Below are 16,837 nucleotides of genomic sequence, written 5' to 3'. Positions count from 1 at the left end.
TTGTTGTATGCGTACGGGTTTGATTACGCGTTCGGAAAAGTACGGCGTTAATCTGCCTCCTTGGATACGATATCTTAGCCATGCTTTGAGTCAAGCAGGTTCTAGCGTATTCGTGGTCTAGTATAATAATTACTTCCACATGCCGCATGTCCACATCTTCCTCGAAGCATAGGCACATCACTGGTTCGTTGGCAGATACTAGCTCTAGCTTTCATGCAGTTAGTTAAGGGCCTCGGAATGGCTGTTGTATAGCCGCCACACGACAGTAGCGCTTGTAGCACTTTGTGGTGGCTTGGTGGCAACGTGTAATAGATAAAATAATAGCCATTTCAGATCTCTCGCCACGTCATGAATCTATCCATATTTAACCCTAGATTTCCCGCCCGTATCCCCATCTCAACCTACGACAGCAGATAAATCCGTCCCTCATACGACCCCAACGCCCCCTCCATAACATCATCAACACTGCTCACCAACAACTCCCTCTTCGCTCCCGCAATCTCCTTCGGCAACTTCATCTCCACCTCCCTGTCCGTAAAATTCAGCACTGTAACCGCCTTCTGGCCCCTCCACGTCTTCGCAAACACAAACAGTTCTTCGTGCTCCTCATGCAAGTCGTCGAACTCGCCGTAAACAAGCAGGTCCGCGTATTCTCTGCGAAGTTGCAGCATGCGCTTCCAGAACGCGAGGACGGAAGACTTGTCCGTCTGCTGCTGCTTGGCGTTGCAGACGTGCGCGTCGTCGAGGGGCCGCATCCAGGGCTGGGCTTTGGAGTCTGCGGGCGAGAAGCCGTTGTGCGGGCCGGTGGACCAGGAGAGGGGCACGCGGGCGTGGTCGCGGGCGAGGTGCTGGAGGGAGGCTTTTGCGGAGACGAGGGCGTTGGAGCAGTTGTTTGAGCGCTGGGCGACCATTGCGTACTGTTTCGATCACAGGTCAGCTGCTCGTCTGTACGAAAGAGAAGAGGAAGAAAGGAGGAAGGAAGCGGACCGACTTACGTAGTTCGAGCTGTCGACGTCCTTGTACTCGCTCATATCCCATTCAATGGGGAAGTTCGTCATGCCCAACTCCTGTCCCTGGTAAATAAACAGCGTCCCGCTCAACGCACAGCACATCAGGGCCAACAACTTCCCACTTGCAACCCTATGCTCTGGAGCATCGCTCGCGAACCGCGATATGGACCTTGATTGGTCGTGGTTCTCGAGGAAGACGGTGGTCCATGCGTCGGTGTCGCGGATGATGTCCTGCGTGCGGGCGATGGCACGCTTGAAAGAGGGGAGGGTGTAATTCTTGGGTGTTGTCTGGAATTTGTAGGGGCCTTGGCCGATATCGACGACGTCCTGCGGGCTTTCTGTCAGCGTATTTGGGGGCCGGAGAAGGGCGAAGACTCACAAATTGAAAGACCATGTTGAGCTGTTTCTCCTTCGCGGAGACATACTTGAGGACCCGAGCCATATCCGGCGTATGCGGACACTCGCCCACCGTCATGGCATCGTACTTCTCCAGTATTTCGTTCATCTCGTTCAAGTACTGTGTCATCTGGGGCCCGTTGCAGTACTGGAATCCAGCAAACTTGACGCAGTTAGCACCTCCACCATCAATCATATAACTCTGGGGAGACATACCTGCCACTCACTCTCCGGATCCGAGACCGGCGCATCCATCATCTCGCCCTTACTATACATATTCACCGTATCGACCCTAAAGCCATCCACACCCCTCTCCAGCCAGAACTCCATGGCACTCTTGTAGATGGCCTGCCGGGTCTCAGGGTTCTCCCAGTTGAGATCCGGTTGTTCGGGACAGAACAGGTGTAGGTAGTATTCCTGAGTCGTCTCGTCCCATTCCCAGCAGCTGCCGCCAAAGTTGCCGAGCCAGTTGTTAGGCGGTTTGCGGTTGCCGTTACTGTCGTAGCGAGCTGGCCGCCAGATGTACCAGTCACGTTTGGGGTTGGTCTTTGAGGAGCGGGATTCGCGGAACCATGCGTGCTGGGTGATAGTTGGCTACCAATCATTTCCATTGTAGAGGGAGCGTACCTGATCTGAGGTGTGATTGACGACAAGGTCCAGAATGATCCTCATGCCTCGGACGTGGCACTCTGCAATGAGTCTCTCCATATCCTCAACCGTGCCGTACGGCTCGTACACCTTCTCATAGTCCCGGACATCGTACCCCATATCGACCTGAGGGGAATCGTACATGGGACAAATCCATATGACATTGACGCCAATGGAACGGATATAGTCCAATTGCGAGATGATGCCGTTCAGGTCGCCAATGCCGTCGCCATTGCTGTCCTTGAAGCTTGCGGGGTAGATCTGATAGACGACGCCATCTTTCCACCACTTACGCTCGGTGACGGTCATATTGTATCAGCCTAAGGTGGAGGAATCGAACAATTGATGGGGTAGTCGAAAGAGGTTGCGGAAACGGAATGGCGTTGGGCGTTCGTGGCTTGCTGGAGGCTGCTTGTACCCTTATTATACTCGGCCACCTATTTCGACAGTGGAGAAGTATGGAGCTCCGTCCGCCAACTACACGTCAACACCCATGACGATCGCATAGGGAGAAGATAAGGGCATCGTCGCAACGGCGCTCCTGCAGCTACCATTCGTCCATTGTCGGCCGACGAGAGATAGAAGGCAATCGAGCTGCCGAAATACTTCGCGAGCCTCTCCACGGGGGTGGGTCTGACGCCCTCCGCATCTCCAAGCTTCCAAAATGGTGTTGAGCCGCTCTACGACGTCAGGATCGTTGCGCTCGGACCGACATGTGCCAAACCAAAAGCCGCCCTAGCAGTCGTTAGAAATCTCGGGGCTGCCCCTGGTAGTGGAGCCGAATTAGCCTAGCCTAGCGCCCGGCTAGACGCCTGGATTTGCCTTTTCCATCGCCACATGTGATCAGCGCGACCGACATTGGCAAGCTTGTCCCGCTGTCGGACCGGCAACACTCTAATCAAGATTGCCTCCGAACTTGCATCGGCCTGCAGAATCGATGATATCGGAGCCATCCCCGGAGCCTTCCCCAGATCCAACCCGTTCCTGGGGATTGGAATTGCCTCGCTTGAGCGCGATGGCTTCACACCCGCGCCATTTTTTCTCAGTCCACCATTATCTTCTCCTCTCTTGGCCCGTGTGCTTGGACGGCTCATTCATGTTTGTGATTGAAGTATAAGTAGGTTGGTGAGAGCCGGCCAACAGCTTCAGCATCGTATTCGAGCTCGCGCATCTCCAGCTCAAGGTTCAAGAAGTGGATCTTTCCACAACCTCAACTCATCGTCTTTCCTTCATCTAGAACATCCAATTGGAGCGAGATCGAATCGATACCAATCACCATGTCCCGTCGCAATAGCAGCGTCGTCGCTGTCGACGTTGAACATGTGCGTCGCATGTCGATCGCCAATCCTGACCTCGCCCACCTCACCGAAGATGCCTCAAAGGCCACCAAAGCCGAGCATAACATGACTCTGCTCGAGGGCCTCCGCCTATACCCCAAGGCCGTCGGTTGGTCTGTTCTGCTTTCGGCCGCAATCATCATGGAGGGCTTCGACATTGTCCTCATCGCAAACCTTCTCGCTGTCCCGGCCTTCAAGAAAGCATTCGGCGAACAACTCCCGGACGGATCATACGAAATAACGGCAGCCTGGCAATCCGGCCTCACGAATGGCGCCTACGTGGGCGAGATCCTCGGTCTGATGCTGAATGGTTGGATTGCGGAGCGATACGGCTTTAAGAAGACCATGATCGGTGCTTTGACCGCTGTTACGTTCTTGATCTTCATCGTCTTCTTCGTCCAAAGCATCCAGATGCTCCTCGTCGGTCTGATCCTCATGGGCATTCCGTGGGGTGTCTTCCAGACGCTCACTTGCACCTACGCCGCCGAAGTTACGCCCGTTCCTCTCCGTCCGATTCTCACCACATACGTCAACCTGTGCTGGGTTATTGGACAGTTCCTCGCGTCTGGTGTACTGAAGGGCGTCTCAATGCGCGATGACCAGTGGGCGTACAGAATCCCATATGCTCTGCAGTGGATCTGGCCCGTTCCGCTCATCATCGGCATCAGCTTCGCGCCAGAATCTCCGTGGTGGCTTGTCCGCAAGGAGAGGTATGACGACGCAAAGAAGATGATCCTTCGCCTCGCATCTCCCGGAAAGAATCCCGACTTCAACGCCGACGAGACGATTGCCATGTACAAGCATACCAACGAATACGAGAAGGCTTCAACTGAGGGCGCTTCGTACTTGGACTGCTTCAAGGGCACCGATCTCCGCCGTACCGAGATCTCAGCCATGACTTGGTTCACGCAAGCTTTCTGTGGCAGCTCTTTCATGGGATTCTCCACCTATTTCTTCGAGCAGGCCGGTCTGGACACTTCCAACGCTTTCAGCATGAGCCTGGCACAGTACGCTCTCGGGGCCATCGGCGTCTTTATCGCTTGGTGGCTAATGACTCGCTGCGGGCGTCGAAGCCTGTACATCTGGGGCCAAATCTTGATGTGCTGCATCCTCCTCATCATCGGGTTTATTGGCCTTGTGCCCAAGGACAATGCTGGGGCGCAATGGAGCACTGGCGCCATGCTCCTCATCTTTACGATCACCTACAACTGCACTGTTGGACCGGTTTGCTATTCGCTTGTTGCCGAGCTGCCGTCCACTCGTCTCCGACAGAAGACGGTCGTCCTGGCTAGGAACTTCTACAATATTGCCTCCATTATCGGCAATATTATTACGCCGCGCATGCTCAATCCCGGTGCATGGAACTGGGGCGCGAAATCCGCTTTCTTCTGGGCTGGTACCTGTTTCCTGTGCCTCGTCTGGACCTACTTCCGTCTTCCTGAGCCGAAGGGTCGGACGTATGGAGAGCTTGACATTCTGTTTGAGCAGCGTGTCCCTGCGCGGAAATTTAAGGAGACTGTGGTTGATGACCTGCACGTTGAGCCACAGAATGGTTTCGAGCCCGAGAAGAAGGTCGCCACTGCGCATCTTGAGACCATTGAGTCAAAGACTAGCAACTGAGGCCTTGAGTTGACAAAGACGACGATACGTACAAAGTGTTCCCAGCTGCTTGAGCATCATGTTGTACATAGGATAGAGTTCTTTCAATAGCATGCACCATTGTTCCCAATCTTTTGCGTATACGTTTTCATATTGTAAGTGAGTTGAAATCAGATGTTGAGGATCGGGACACGGACAGCTCCAATAAGGTTTAACGAGAAAGAGGCTTCGTATAGACTCTAGCTGGTGTTAAAAGTGGCCATTGAAAGACGTCTTGAGATATGATTCCAGGCCGCCTGTTGGCTGTCTCTCCGTGCCGATTGCGACTGCTCGAAATTCTGAACTGGGACTAGGCCTTCGAGGCCGGCCGGCTCGGCACTCATCTCGGGTCCAATCTTGGACTGAGTAACCTGATACCACGGATCGCCCGTCGGTGATTGCATGTCGAACGGCAAATTTGGCGAGTTTGTGGCACTGCAGACTTCGGGGAACAGGCTCTGCAGCCGTTCCAGCTTTCCAAGTAGGATGCCGCGACGTGTCTGGTCGAGAGTAGGAAACTGCAGGACGAAGTCAAGGATGAACAAGTAGTCTTCAATGCGGAGCGCAGTTTCCTCCAAGGTGGCGGCGGGTACGTGGATCAGGACGTCGGCGATCGTATCTGTGATTTCGAAGAGCTTCTGCGTGATACTGCTCCCATGAACCTCGATATCCTCCCGGGACATTTCGGAGACCTGGCGACGGAGGTTCTGTGAAAGTCGGACCGGGAAGAGCAGTGACAGGCACTCTTTCGACGAGCGGGAAGACAGTAGCGTTTGCGACATCGCGAGGCGCCATACCAAAGTCCTCAGCCATTCCCGCGTGATAGCGAGGTCCGCGCGCTGCATCAATAGGCTCTCCATTTCTCGTGCGTTGCTCTCTTCATCGCCCTCAAGCTCGCGGGATTTGGCCTCGATCCAGCTGCTAGTGACATTGCCACCTTGACTTCCAAGCCAGTTCTTCAGAAACTCGGGATCCAGCAGACGGAACAGCTTGATGATCTGGTTGAAACCATCATGTACCTGAATGGGGATGGTAGGATCGTCCTCTGGCAGGTCGTCGAGCGGAGGTAATACAGCGTGGCGGTAATCGAGAATGGCCACGAACCTTTCGTGGATATAGGCCTGCCAATACATGCGCTGTCGCCGTGAACGTTCTGGGGGAGGTAAATGTGCCATAGTCTCCGGATTATCGATCCGTAACAGCTGGACAGCGGTTATGGAGTCGCGCATATAGTGGAAGGCGGCGTCGCTCGCTTGCATAGTCATGAGGCAGTTGTGTATGAACATCGATTGCATAACTCTCATGACCGACGACCTGAACGATTTATACGCTGGCCTAATGGTCTCTATCGAATAGTCCATCAGCGTCTCGATTGTCTGGAGAACTTCCTCGGTTCGTTTGTCGCCGTAACGGGTGAGGTTCAATGTGCATGCGCCAAAGGCATGTACGAAAGAGCGTATTTCCTGGTCGGTATCCATGGTCGCAATGTACTCTCGCAGTTCGGTTTCTGTGATGACCGGCCAAACCGGATATACGCCATCCACGTAATCCGGGATCAGGTCGAGAAAGAAAGCTTGACCAAATTGAGGCCCAGCGTTTACGGGATGAGCCACTGTGCGACTGTCAGCAGGCTCCGCGTAGAGACATCGACGATTCAGGAGCAACGTGTTCCTGCTTCGCGGAGTAGTCGACTCACTGCCATTGTGATCCACCTGATACAGGCTTCCATGTGGCGATTGGGGTCCGGCATGCTCCGAGCTCGCTGGCAGAATAGGCGGCGAAGTAGCATTCACGTTTGCGGTCCTAGTCTTGTATTCTGAAATGACGCGGCCGCGTTTCCCTTGCGACCTGGACTTGCTGGAGACAGAGTAGACGCACCGTAAGCCGAGATGACTGCATTGCTGGCATCGCTCCTGCCCATTGCACTTGACCTTACGCAGTTTGCAGGCATCGCATGCCTTCGAGACTCTTTTTGGCGCTGACGACTCCATTGAAACCGAGCAAGGGGTGGTGTTGCTGTGGGAGGTTGGGCCGGCTGGAAGGTGGAGTGCAGGCAGATCGACAAAATAGGTTTAGTGTTGACGCACGTTATTGGCTAATGCCTCCCGAGGTATCCTTGCCATCGGCATTCGTCTCAATTAGTACAGGGATGAATTGTTTCGCGCTCTTCGTTGCTAGACATATATGCAAGTTTCTACGGAGGATAATAGCTGCTAGCTGTTATCAATCCATCAGATCGCTACGTCTACAGCCAGCATAACTGGGCCACTTAAGCTTCTTGAAAGATCCCAGGACCAGTAGCCTACATAAAGACATTAGGCCCTCTCAATGCATACTCGTCCTCCTGATGTCAGCAATGGCTCTCCTCCTGTAGTCACTCTCTGCGAACAGAGCCTTGATCAAGTCCACAACTTCCTCAGAGTCCATCTCCAGCTTCAGCTCACCGTCCGTCCAGAAGTACTTGATATCTGCCAGACTTGAATCCAAGATCTCGCTCAAGTACTGGAACTTGAACCAATTCGGTGTGTAGATGCTCGTCATATCCCTGGCCTCACCTGAGTCATCGTCCGTCTGGAAGAGAGAAGAAAGGGACGACAACGAAACGCAGTAGCCGTGCAGCTTCTTCGACTCATCCTCGGCGATATCAGACATGTCTTCGATGTCGGCAATGAACTTGGTAAGAGCGGTTGAAACGAGCGAGCCAAGGGACTGGAGGAGGACCGAGTGCGAGAGGACATTCTTCCACTGGATTTTGACATCGCCGATGCGGTCGACCGTCATGGCGATGGCGTTGTCGCATTCGGCCGCGAAGGGCATGTTTGTACAGCCTGAGAAACCTTGGGCAGCGTCAAGGTGGTCGCGGATAATAGTCCGTTGCAATTCCATCTCCCGCCCATAGGCTCTCTTTGAGAAGGTCTCGATGGCCTTTATATCATCCTCAAGCCTAGGTTTTAGCCGAACGGATGCGCGAAGGTACTGTGGCAGGTTTGATGCCGTATCTTTCTCTGCCTGCTCCTGAACGAACGTCCGCAGTCGGTCTGAAAGCCTTGTGCAGTCATTATAGATGAGCATGTTTGCGGCATCGTCCTTGGAGTAGTGCGTCGCTGCTGTGGCTCGGTACATAGCTAAAACAAGGCTTGGTATGGCATACAAGCCGCCACTTGCTGGCGCTATCGCAGATGTGCCTAGCTCTGGTGAGTTGAGAGTGCCAACATCGGTAACGACCTGGAGGATAAGGTCGATGAGAGAGTCCGGAATAGCTGTCACCGTATATGTCTCTCTCAGTGTGACGACTTTCTCTGCGGCGGGTTTCTGTGAGGTAACAGCCTTTCCATTGGCTTTATTTTCTTCTGTCAGAAGCTTTGCAGGGGATTCCGATGAAGCTGGTTTCGAATCATCCTCGTCTCCCCATTCAACACCCCAGTCGTCAGCATCTTCACCTGCTTGTTCCTTCGGATGTTCTTTAGGTTCGTTGTGAAGCTCCTCATCGTCCATACCCCATGCGCTCACATCCTCCTCTTCCACATCCTGGGCCTGAGGCTTGGTATCCTCCCCGGCCGGCTCCTCTTCTTCTCCCCACTCAGCTCCCCAATCCTCGTCTTGGTCCTCTTCCCTACCAAGCATGGCATCCCCTTTTGATATGACCTGGGTCTCCACTCGCTCCACCGTCTTCTTCACTTGCACCTGCTTCGGAAGGAGTTTCTGCACTTGGGCTATCGCAGCTTCTTTCTGTCGTGCCAGCCAAATTTCCGCAGACTTGTCAACCCAGTCGGTCAGGCGGTTCTGTCCAGACCATCCGAGGTCATCGAAATACTCTACGAGGCCAAGAACAAGAGAGAGAGTCTCTTGGAAGTCCAATACCCCCTCAGTAGATAGTGGAACCGCAGGTAGAAGCCAATTGACGATCAAGCGAGACGCGATGACTGGCACGAGCTTTTCGGACAGCGGTTCAGCAACAGTGGGAGGAAGTCGGGTGTTCAGATACTCGGCAATGGACTGGAGGTCCTCTAATGCAGCCTTGACGCTCATGTCGCTAACGTGGCCCACGATATGGACAACGTCGCCCTCAATTTCCAACGAGGATGCAACCCGGTCGGCCCCGGTGACAAGACGCGGAGAGATGACAACATTGTCGAAGTCCCGGCTCAAGCGCGCGACGAAATTCTCGAGCACGCCGAGCTTCGTCAACCCTTCCACGACAGTGTTGATGCTTATGGTGGCTCCTCGTTCGATTTCGTCGCGCAGGGTAACCTCCCTCTCTGCAGGATCGATGATAATCAGAGCATTCCACAACTCTTTCAGGTTCTCTGTAATTGCGGAGCGCAGCTGCTCGGCCCTCGACTTGAGCAAGCCCACCACTCTTGTATTCTCGAACGGACCCAGCCTCTTGAATGCCGCATCGGCATCTTCCAGCCTCTCGAGAGCATGCATGACATGCCCTTGTACGGCGGCATTTTGTGCGGATTCCAGCAGCGTCGAGATATCCTGCAGCTGTTCCACTACCTGCACCAGGCTCTCGTTGTATGCAATCTCTGAATGGAGAAAGCTGACTTTGGTCGCGGCATCCTGCACCCGCGCCGCCTTGTCTTTGCCTTCTTCCGCTTGCTGTAAAATCTCCTTCGCAGTTTCCTGGGAGTGTTTGATATCGTTTTGGAGTTTGCGTGCTTGAGTAATCCAGCCATCCACGTTAGAAGCGGTTTCGCGGCAGACTTTGCGTATCTCGTTCTGTGGACAAATAATCAGCAAATGAAGCAATTTCCCCTGGAAGCAACACACTTTCGTGTTTTCCCGAGCTGTGCCCACGACCTCTAGCAGCTTCGGTAGCACCGTCGAGGTGACGGGTGCTGAGGCCACATCTTCGGACTGCGGAAACGAGCCGTGTTCGACTGACTGAAGGATGGCGTCTCCGAGCTCCTGGACCGAGACTTGCGAAGGCATCGTGTCTATGGAGCGTTTGTCATGTCGAAACTGTGCGAAGTATGCTGTGAGCTGTCAACAGCAAGGTCCAAATGCTGGATTCGTGGCGTGCTCGACGTAAGGGTGGCCTGTGCGCTGCCACACTCAGCCCTACCGAAAGATCAATGCAGTTCACACCCCGCCATCGTATAAACAACTACCCCGCCATATCGCCGACAAGCTTTGCAACAGCTTCATAGTCGAAGACCTCGAGCGCCTTTGTCCCAGCCTCACCCACATTTACCAATCGGAAGACGGCAGCGGCCCGTGCCCTCCGTCAAACAGCTCGGAGTACCTCGTCACCATTCGGTGCATATTCGCCTTCCTGGCTTTCCGACTAATTTTGAGCTACGTCTTCGGAGGTCTCATTTGCTGTGGGGTCACTTTAGTGCGTTGGTAAGTACAACAACTTCAATCCGCATTGTCTAGTCTTTGTTGCATCTACAGGGGCAGGCAGTGCAAGCGGCACGAAGTAGTTATCCGTTCGGGGCACGTTCTGCCCATGTATCAACAATATGCTATAGGGAGGTGGTCTCCTAGGCCAAAATAGGAATCCATTTTGGATCTTCATTCCGCAGTATGCAAGCTAACGAGAACAATGGCAGTACCGATCCGTCACTGAATAAAGGCGATTGGACCCACGGAGCTACCTCCAATCGAATTGCAGAAGCAAATATTTTCAGTTGCTCCGCTCCGTCTTACACCTACAGCAATCTTAACACCTATCAACAGCCGTTTGAGTACGGCAAGATGGGCTCCATAGAGCAAAAGTCGCATTTCAAGAAGATCCAGAACTTCAAGGCCGATTACACTGAAGCAGAGTTCACTCAGTATGAATCGCAGCGAACGGGTATGCGGGCGGTGGTGGTCGATCGGAAAGGACCGAAGGTGTGTTTACCTGTCAATAAACTTGCTATCTGACTTACACAGTGCAGGTCTATGGTTACTTTGCTGTAGCCACTGAAATTCATGACGACTCTGGGTCACGTCCGTTGTCCCTATCTCTATAATCCTGATGACGACTGACCAGCGTAGCACATACTCTAGAGCATTTATGTTTTATGGTGAGAGTCACAGATCCCTGGCAGCTAAGCGTATCCTAACGATCATTAGGGCTCGCGGAGGTACCCTTACAAAGGTGTCCTTGACAAGTTCGCAACGCGAGCCTACTCTGACACCAATGCTTGGACGGATGTTGCCGAGACAGTCTACACTCTATCCACCGCTGGCTGGGAAGGCTTTGCTCAAATTCGTACGCTTCTCGGGCATCTAATCACAGCTGTAACTGACTTCCTCATAGTACCAATCTATCTAGACCACCTTGTAGTGCCTACGCTTACCGATGCCGGGTGCTACACGGAAGTGCATCACGTTGACGGCAATGGCTATGATGCAGGGTAGGTTTCCCACATTCCCTTCTTACTCGTAAGCTGACGGAGCTAGTGTTGTCTACGCGGAAATGCAGGGCCGGGAAAACCTTCAGGGCGACCTCATGGACTTGCAGATGCGCCGCCATCTCTACCCGGAGGGCGACGGGTTCCGGTACGAGACAGGAGGCATGACAGAAGCTTTACGAGTCTTGACCGCCGAGCGTATCCGTCGGTTCCACAAAGACATGTACCAGCCCAAGAATCTCAGGCTGGTTCTAATAGGCGAGGTTGATCATTCAAATCTTCTGGATATCCTCGACAAGTTCGAAGACGACATCGTGGATAGCGTACCTACGTACGACGCCCCCTTCAAGCGTCCGTGGGTTGAGTCCAAGCTCACACCGCCATTGAATAAGACCATCGTCGATACGGTCGAGTTCCCGGAAGAAGATGAGTCTACCGGCGAGATCCAGATTGCATTCCTTGGTCCTGAGGCCACTGATGATAAGTCTGAAACCGTCCTCAACACTCTTCTGATGTACCTCGCTGGGTCATCCGTCTCAATCCTTGTAAACACTCTTGTCGAAAAGGAGCATCTTGCTAGCATGGTCTACTTCTGGGTCAAGAGCCACTACCATCAGCTCATCCACTTCACTCTGACGAGCGTTGCAACCGAGAAGCTTGCTGACGTCGAAAAACGATTCTTTGAGGTCCTGAAAGATCATGCATCGAGGCCGCTCGATATGGACTACCTCAAAGATTGCCTACACCGGTTCAAGCGCCAGGTCAGGTATATGGCAGAAGTTGGCAACGAGGAGTACAAAGATTCGGTTATCAAGGACCACATCTACGGCGACCGCAACGGCTCCCATTTAAAGGAAGCTCTTGAGACGCTGGATATCTTCGATGAGCTTGAAGCATGGACCGAAAAAGACTGGCGGAATTTCTTGAAGAAATGGATAGCCGATGCTCACCACGTTTCCCTCCTCGGAAAGCCTTCCATAAAGCTCTCGGAGAAGATTAAAGCAGATGAGGTCGCTCGTGTTAAAGCCCAGCAGGAGAAGCTAGGGGAAGAGGGCCTCAAGAAGCTAGCGGAGAAGCTGGAGGAGGCGAAGACTGAGAACGACAAACCGATACCCCAAGAAATAATGGAGAAGCTGGAAGTACCCGGCACCGACTCAATCCACTTCTTCGAGACCGTAACTGCACGCTCAGGCCTGGCTAAGCAACTTGGAACGCCGGACAACAAAATCCAGAAGGTCATCGATAAGGATGAGAATGGGCTCCCGCTGTACATCCACTATGAACACATCTCGACCTCATTCGTGCATTTCGGTCTTATCCTTGGTACAGCCTGCGTTCCAACCGAGCTGAAGCCTCTTCTAGGAGTATATCTCACGAACTTCTTCGCGACTCCAATCATGAAGGACGGCAAGCGCATCGAATTCGAGCAGGTCGTCACCGACCTAGAAAAGGACACAATCGAATACAGCCTTGACCGAGGAACAGACGTCGGCAACTCGGAGATGGTATACATCCACTTTGTCGCGGAGGCCGAGAAATTCGAGAAGATCGTCCAGTGGCTCGCTACGCTGCTCGTGGATTCGATTTTCGACACAGAGCGACTGATCTCGGCGGTCAAGAGGATGCTAGCAGATGTGCCCGACGAAAAGCGCGATGGTAACAGCATGGCCTTCGCAGTGGACCGCATGATCCACTACGATGCGGCTTCTTCAGTCCGCGCGACCAACACGCTCGTCAAAGCCCTCTACCTCAAGCGCATCCTCAAGCTGCTCAAGTCCGACCCACAGCAAGTCATCGACAAACTAGAGTCCCTGCGCAAACACCTCCTCACCTTCTCCAACATGCGCATCCTCGCCATCGCAAACTTCACCACCCTCCCCTCCCCCGTCTCCACCTTCAAGCACCTCACCTCCGCCATCAAGCCGGGCCCTTCTCCAACCATAAACCCCGTCGACGACCGCAAAGCCGTCCTCTCAGACATCGGCCACAAGCCCGGAGGAGTGTCCTACATCATCCCAATGCCCATCGACTCCTCCTTCGCTGTCCTGACCTCCTCTGGCCTCAACTCGTACACCAGCCCGCAGCTCCCGCCCCTCATGGTCGCCCTCGCGTACCTCGACGCCGTCGAAGGCCCCATGTGGCAGTCGATCCGCGGCACCGGCCTCGCCTACGGCACAGGCTTCTTCCGGGACTTCGAAACCGGCTTGCTCAAATTCCGCATCTACAAGTCGCCCAACGTGTTCAACGCGTACACGCAAGCTAGAACCGTAGTCAAAGAATACGGCGATGGCACGCGGCCGTTCGAGAAGCTAGCGCTGGAGGGCGCGATCAGCACGATCGTGCGCGAGTTTGTGGACGAGAAGGCGACGATTGTGGATGCGGCGCGGGGCAGCTTTGTCGATCTGGTGGTGCGCGGCGTGGGCAAGGAGTGGAGCGATTGGGTGTTGAGGGAGGTGCGGAAGGTCACGGAGGAGGATGTCAAGACGATTCTGAAGGAGGTCGTGTCGGGGGTGTTTGATCCTCAGACCGCGGATATGGTGTGCACCTGTGGTGGGACCATGGTCGAGGTAAGTTCTTCCCTATATCACTCTGACTGAAAGGGATGAGCGTGCATGCTAACGATTGGATAGGGCCTCCAGAAGAACTTCGAGGAAGCGGGCTTCAAGATCCAGGTCAAGCAGCTGGTGGACTTCCAGGAAGCGTATGGATTAGAGGGCGAGGAGGACTCTGCCGAGGATGACGATGAGGATATCGACGATGGAGAGGACGATGAAGAGGGCAGCGAGAGCGGAGATTAGACGAAGGAGTAACGCATGTAGCTACTCAAGCTCGACTTGCATGACCGTGAGTCAAAAAAGCTAGACTATACTAGAAGGGCAACTCACTGCTCAGTTATAAAACGGCGTCAATCAAGAGCGCCTTACCATCGCCGTGCTTGCATTACTTTCTGTGGCAATGTGAAAAGTTCAGAGCTAGGTCTCGGGTGCATTGCGCTATCCACTCTACGATGAAGCCCACTATTTCTCCGTCAAGCCATTGCTGGGCCAGAGCCCTTTGGCATAACCATCTTCGCGCTGATAGACAGCCTAGAGGTTCCAGCTGCAACGGTTACGGGTCGGCAGGAAGAATTCTGCCAACACGTGACGCGGGACGGCGGCTCCGGTGCGGTCACATAGCTGAAACTCAAAGAAGCAAGGAAGACTTTGAGCACTAACCAAATGGCCATTATACTACATACAAGAACTACCCAGAAGCTATGCAACAAGCCCCCCTCGCCTACGCCGCGGCATTCGCCAGCAGTGGTGGGAAAACGAACAACACAAACTGAACCAGAATAGGCAGGATACCCACGATCTCGTTGAAGACGGCCCCGATTTCCTTGTCCTCCGGATCCTTGGGAGTGCCGTCCACCCTGTGGTGCAAATCGGCGCGCAGCCTGAGAAAGCAGATGATCCACTTCACCACGATGGTCGCGAAAAGACTGGAAAACAGCGCGATATAGATCCAAGAGGGGAGGTTGTACGGGTTGTGTGCGAAGCCGTCCATGACGCAAAAGTAGGCGAAGCGGGCGAACGTCTTCAGGTGATGCCAGTTGTGCAACAGGTCGCTCCATTCCCATCGGGGAGGGTCGATGTCATAGTCATCTGGGTTGAACCTTTCGGGCCTGAAGTCCTCGGACCAGTAGATGTCATTGTCGCTGAGGTAGGCTTGGATGTCTGCGATGGTCTGGCAGACGACATGTTGAAAGAGTGGGCTGTTGATGAGAGCACGCTGTCCAGGTGTGAGGTCATCTCGACCGGCGTAGATCTGGACAAGGCCGGTCGTGGTCGCCTAGTCTGCTGTTGGCAAGCGAAAGCCTGGTGAAGGTATATAGACGCACCTGTGCGGAGACTTTTTCAGACATAGTGCTGGGTCAGAATGTACAGAGAGCCTGGTTGTGTGTTAGCACGCCTAAAAATTGCATAGATATTGCAGCTTACCTGTCAAAATGCCTGGTATGCAGAGAGACGGATGCCGGCCGTGCCCAGGTGGTGCGAAAGGGAGAGGACGCAGAGCGCATGGAAAAAAGACTGGTTGTTGAAATCGCGATGGCAGCTACCTCGAAAACAGTGTGGCAGCGCTGTGACGGGAAAGAGGAAATCGCCTGTAGAAACGAGGAAGGAAGAGTAGACACATGACACTTATTGCAGGCACTACCTACCGCAGGCGGCCAGCTTTGGGAAATGCTCAGTCGAGTAGCCGTCGTAGGCTAAGAGCAGTGATGGAGCCATACGCGCCGGGCTCGTTTCCGAGCTGTGCAGAGTGCTCGCGTTCTGTTTCCCATCATTTCCGATCCAACAGTTCCCTGGCAGCAATGACCTCTGCCTCGTCGAAGCCTGTCCACCCCTTCTTCCCCGAGCCATACTGGCGCACAATCTCCGCAAGCTTGCTCGTCGCGAGCTCATCCAGCTTCTTTACGGAAGCCAAATTGGGTGGCGGAACGTCATCGTCATCGGTGTTGCGTTTCGCGTTGGAACTCGATGAGTCGGACAGCAGCGGGATGAGCTTCTCGGCAACTAGCTTTAGGCCGTAATAACCCCTAAGATAGTACTCGTTGAGCTCAACTGAGCGAGCGAAGTGCCGGAGCGCGAGGGAGAGCGCAGGGAGAGAGGTGGGCGAGGAGAGGTAATGGAGAGTCGCAACCTGAGCGTGTGCCTGAACAATACATATGAGCGAACCGCATAACCACTGGGCGGGATCGGAAACTTACACTCCAGGAGTTTGGCATTATTAGTAGAACTTCCTCCATGGAGAAGATAGCCTGGCCCCACGCTCCCACGCCCGCATACAGCTCGCTTAGCTCGGCCCATGCCTCTGCATCGATCGGGCTATTCTCCACGAGCACAGTGAGTGCCGTAATAGCATCCGCCGTCCTGCCCAAGCTCTTGAGCACCGCAACCCTCCTCTTCCTCACACCAAAGTTCGTCGGGTCGTCGCGCAAGATCTTCTCGTAAGCCTCAAATATCCTCTCCAGCGCCTTATCGTCCTTCGCGAGTGCTTCTTCGTAGATGCCGTGCATTGTAACGATGCGCTCGTTATCTTCCCCGAAGCGAGCGGTGAGCCGGTCGAGGATCTGCCGGGCGGATGCATCGTCGCCGGTACGGATGGAAGCGAGGAAGAGATTCTCATGGATTGCCCACGACTCCGGTGTTTCGCGGGTAAAGAGAAGGGACAATGGCCATGGAAGGGACGAAGTTGGGGGTGCTGCGAGGATCGGTGGCGCCTTTTGAGAAAGCTGCAGGGCTACTGGTGGTGGAATCTGGCTGGGAGGTGAGAGCAGATTTGCTTGGGCCATGTTGTATATTCCGGAAGAAGTTGCCGCTATTCTCAGAACTTTCCTTCGATCGATTGTGCGGGTTGGATGAGGTGTGAAATGGTAGGTGAGAGGTTCTTGGTTGGGACTCCTTGCCGAGTTCGT

The 16,837-nt window shown here is 54.0% G+C and overlaps 7 protein-coding genes across 7 annotated transcripts; 2 read left to right on the top strand and 5 right to left on the bottom strand.

Moving 5' to 3' along the window:
- Positions 1 to 401: 401 nt before the first annotated feature.
- On the bottom strand, positions 402 to 2,363 carry BU26DRAFT_534642 (glycoside hydrolase family 13 protein; the record flags this gene model as incomplete). The annotated part of the gene is made up of 5 exons (XM_033831225.1): positions 402 to 917; positions 996 to 1,337; positions 1,390 to 1,569; positions 1,623 to 1,985; positions 2,034 to 2,363. The coding sequence occupies 5 exons, from the start codon at positions 2,361 to 2,363 to the stop codon at positions 402 to 404; spliced, it is 1,731 nt and encodes a 576-aa protein (XP_033677564.1).
- Positions 2,364 to 3,041: 678 nt separating this feature from the next.
- BU26DRAFT_524159 (maltose permease MAL61) lies at positions 3,042 to 5,121 on the top strand. Its single transcript, XM_033830219.1, has one exon. The coding sequence runs from the start codon at positions 3,332 to 3,334 to the stop codon at positions 5,009 to 5,011; it is 1,680 nt and encodes a 559-aa protein (XP_033677563.1). The 5' UTR covers positions 3,042 to 3,331; the 3' UTR covers positions 5,012 to 5,121.
- A 108-nt stretch (positions 5,122 to 5,229) lies between these two features.
- Positions 5,230 to 7,020, bottom strand: BU26DRAFT_438322 (uncharacterized protein; the record flags this gene model as incomplete). The annotated part of the gene is made up of 2 exons (XM_033824285.1): positions 5,230 to 6,700; positions 6,749 to 7,020. The coding sequence occupies 2 exons, from the start codon at positions 7,018 to 7,020 to the stop codon at positions 5,230 to 5,232; spliced, it is 1,743 nt and encodes a 580-aa protein (XP_033677562.1).
- A 169-nt stretch (positions 7,021 to 7,189) lies between these two features.
- BU26DRAFT_466911 (uncharacterized protein) lies at positions 7,190 to 9,993 on the bottom strand. Its single transcript, XM_033825244.1, has 2 exons — positions 9,806 to 9,993; positions 7,190 to 9,754 (listed from the first exon to the last, which is right to left on the bottom strand). Exons 1-2 carry the CDS (start codon positions 9,965 to 9,967, stop codon positions 7,355 to 7,357), a joined length of 2,562 nt encoding a protein of 853 aa, XP_033677561.1. The 5' UTR covers positions 9,968 to 9,993; the 3' UTR covers positions 7,190 to 7,354.
- A 742-nt stretch (positions 9,994 to 10,735) lies between these two features.
- On the top strand, positions 10,736 to 14,177 carry BU26DRAFT_438264 (zinc metalloprotease-like protein; the record flags this gene model as incomplete). Its single annotated transcript, XM_033824281.1, has 7 exons — positions 10,736 to 10,873; positions 10,921 to 10,972; positions 11,021 to 11,049; positions 11,099 to 11,237; positions 11,286 to 11,382; positions 11,429 to 13,946; positions 14,010 to 14,177. The coding sequence occupies 7 exons, from the start codon at positions 10,736 to 10,738 to the stop codon at positions 14,175 to 14,177; spliced, it is 3,141 nt and encodes a 1,046-aa protein (XP_033677560.1).
- A 115-nt stretch (positions 14,178 to 14,292) lies between these two features.
- BU26DRAFT_128463 (uncharacterized protein) lies at positions 14,293 to 15,145 on the bottom strand. The gene has a single exon (XM_033819613.1). It carries the CDS (start codon positions 14,996 to 14,998, stop codon positions 14,408 to 14,410), a length of 591 nt encoding a protein of 196 aa, XP_033677559.1. The 5' UTR covers positions 14,999 to 15,145; the 3' UTR covers positions 14,293 to 14,407.
- Positions 15,146 to 15,702: 557 nt separating this feature from the next.
- Positions 15,703 to 16,714, bottom strand: BU26DRAFT_510402 (TPR-like protein; the record flags this gene model as incomplete). The annotated part of the gene is made up of 2 exons (XM_033827228.1): positions 15,703 to 16,074; positions 16,130 to 16,714. The coding sequence occupies 2 exons, from the start codon at positions 16,712 to 16,714 to the stop codon at positions 15,703 to 15,705; spliced, it is 957 nt and encodes a 318-aa protein (XP_033677558.1).
- Positions 16,715 to 16,837: the final 123 nt, after the last annotated feature.

This window comes from Trematosphaeria pertusa (assembly GCF_010094035.1).
Source record: "Trematosphaeria pertusa strain CBS 122368 unplaced genomic scaffold BU26scaffold_19, whole genome shotgun sequence".
Classification (NCBI taxonomy): domain Eukaryota; kingdom Fungi; phylum Ascomycota; class Dothideomycetes; order Pleosporales; family Trematosphaeriaceae; genus Trematosphaeria; species Trematosphaeria pertusa.
The sequence above is the reverse complement of the archived record's forward strand: the minus strand, read 5'-3'. Positions and strand labels throughout refer to the sequence as shown.

Coding starts and splice junctions, on each gene's coding strand:
- BU26DRAFT_524159 (XM_033830219.1), top strand. CDS start 3,332: ATGTCCCGTCGCAATAGCAGCGTCGTCGCTGTCGACGTTGAACATGTG.
- BU26DRAFT_128463 (XM_033819613.1), bottom strand. CDS start 14,998: ATGGGAATGGAGCGACCTGTTGCACAACTGGCATCACCTGAAGACGTT.
- BU26DRAFT_466911 (XM_033825244.1), bottom strand. CDS start 9,967: ATGCCTTCGCAAGTCTCGGTCCAGGAGCTCGGAGACGCCATCCTTCAG. Junction 9,755..9,805: donor CAGCTCGGGAAAACACGAAA/GTGTGTTGCTTC, acceptor ATTTGTCCACAG/AACGAGATACGCAAAGTCTG.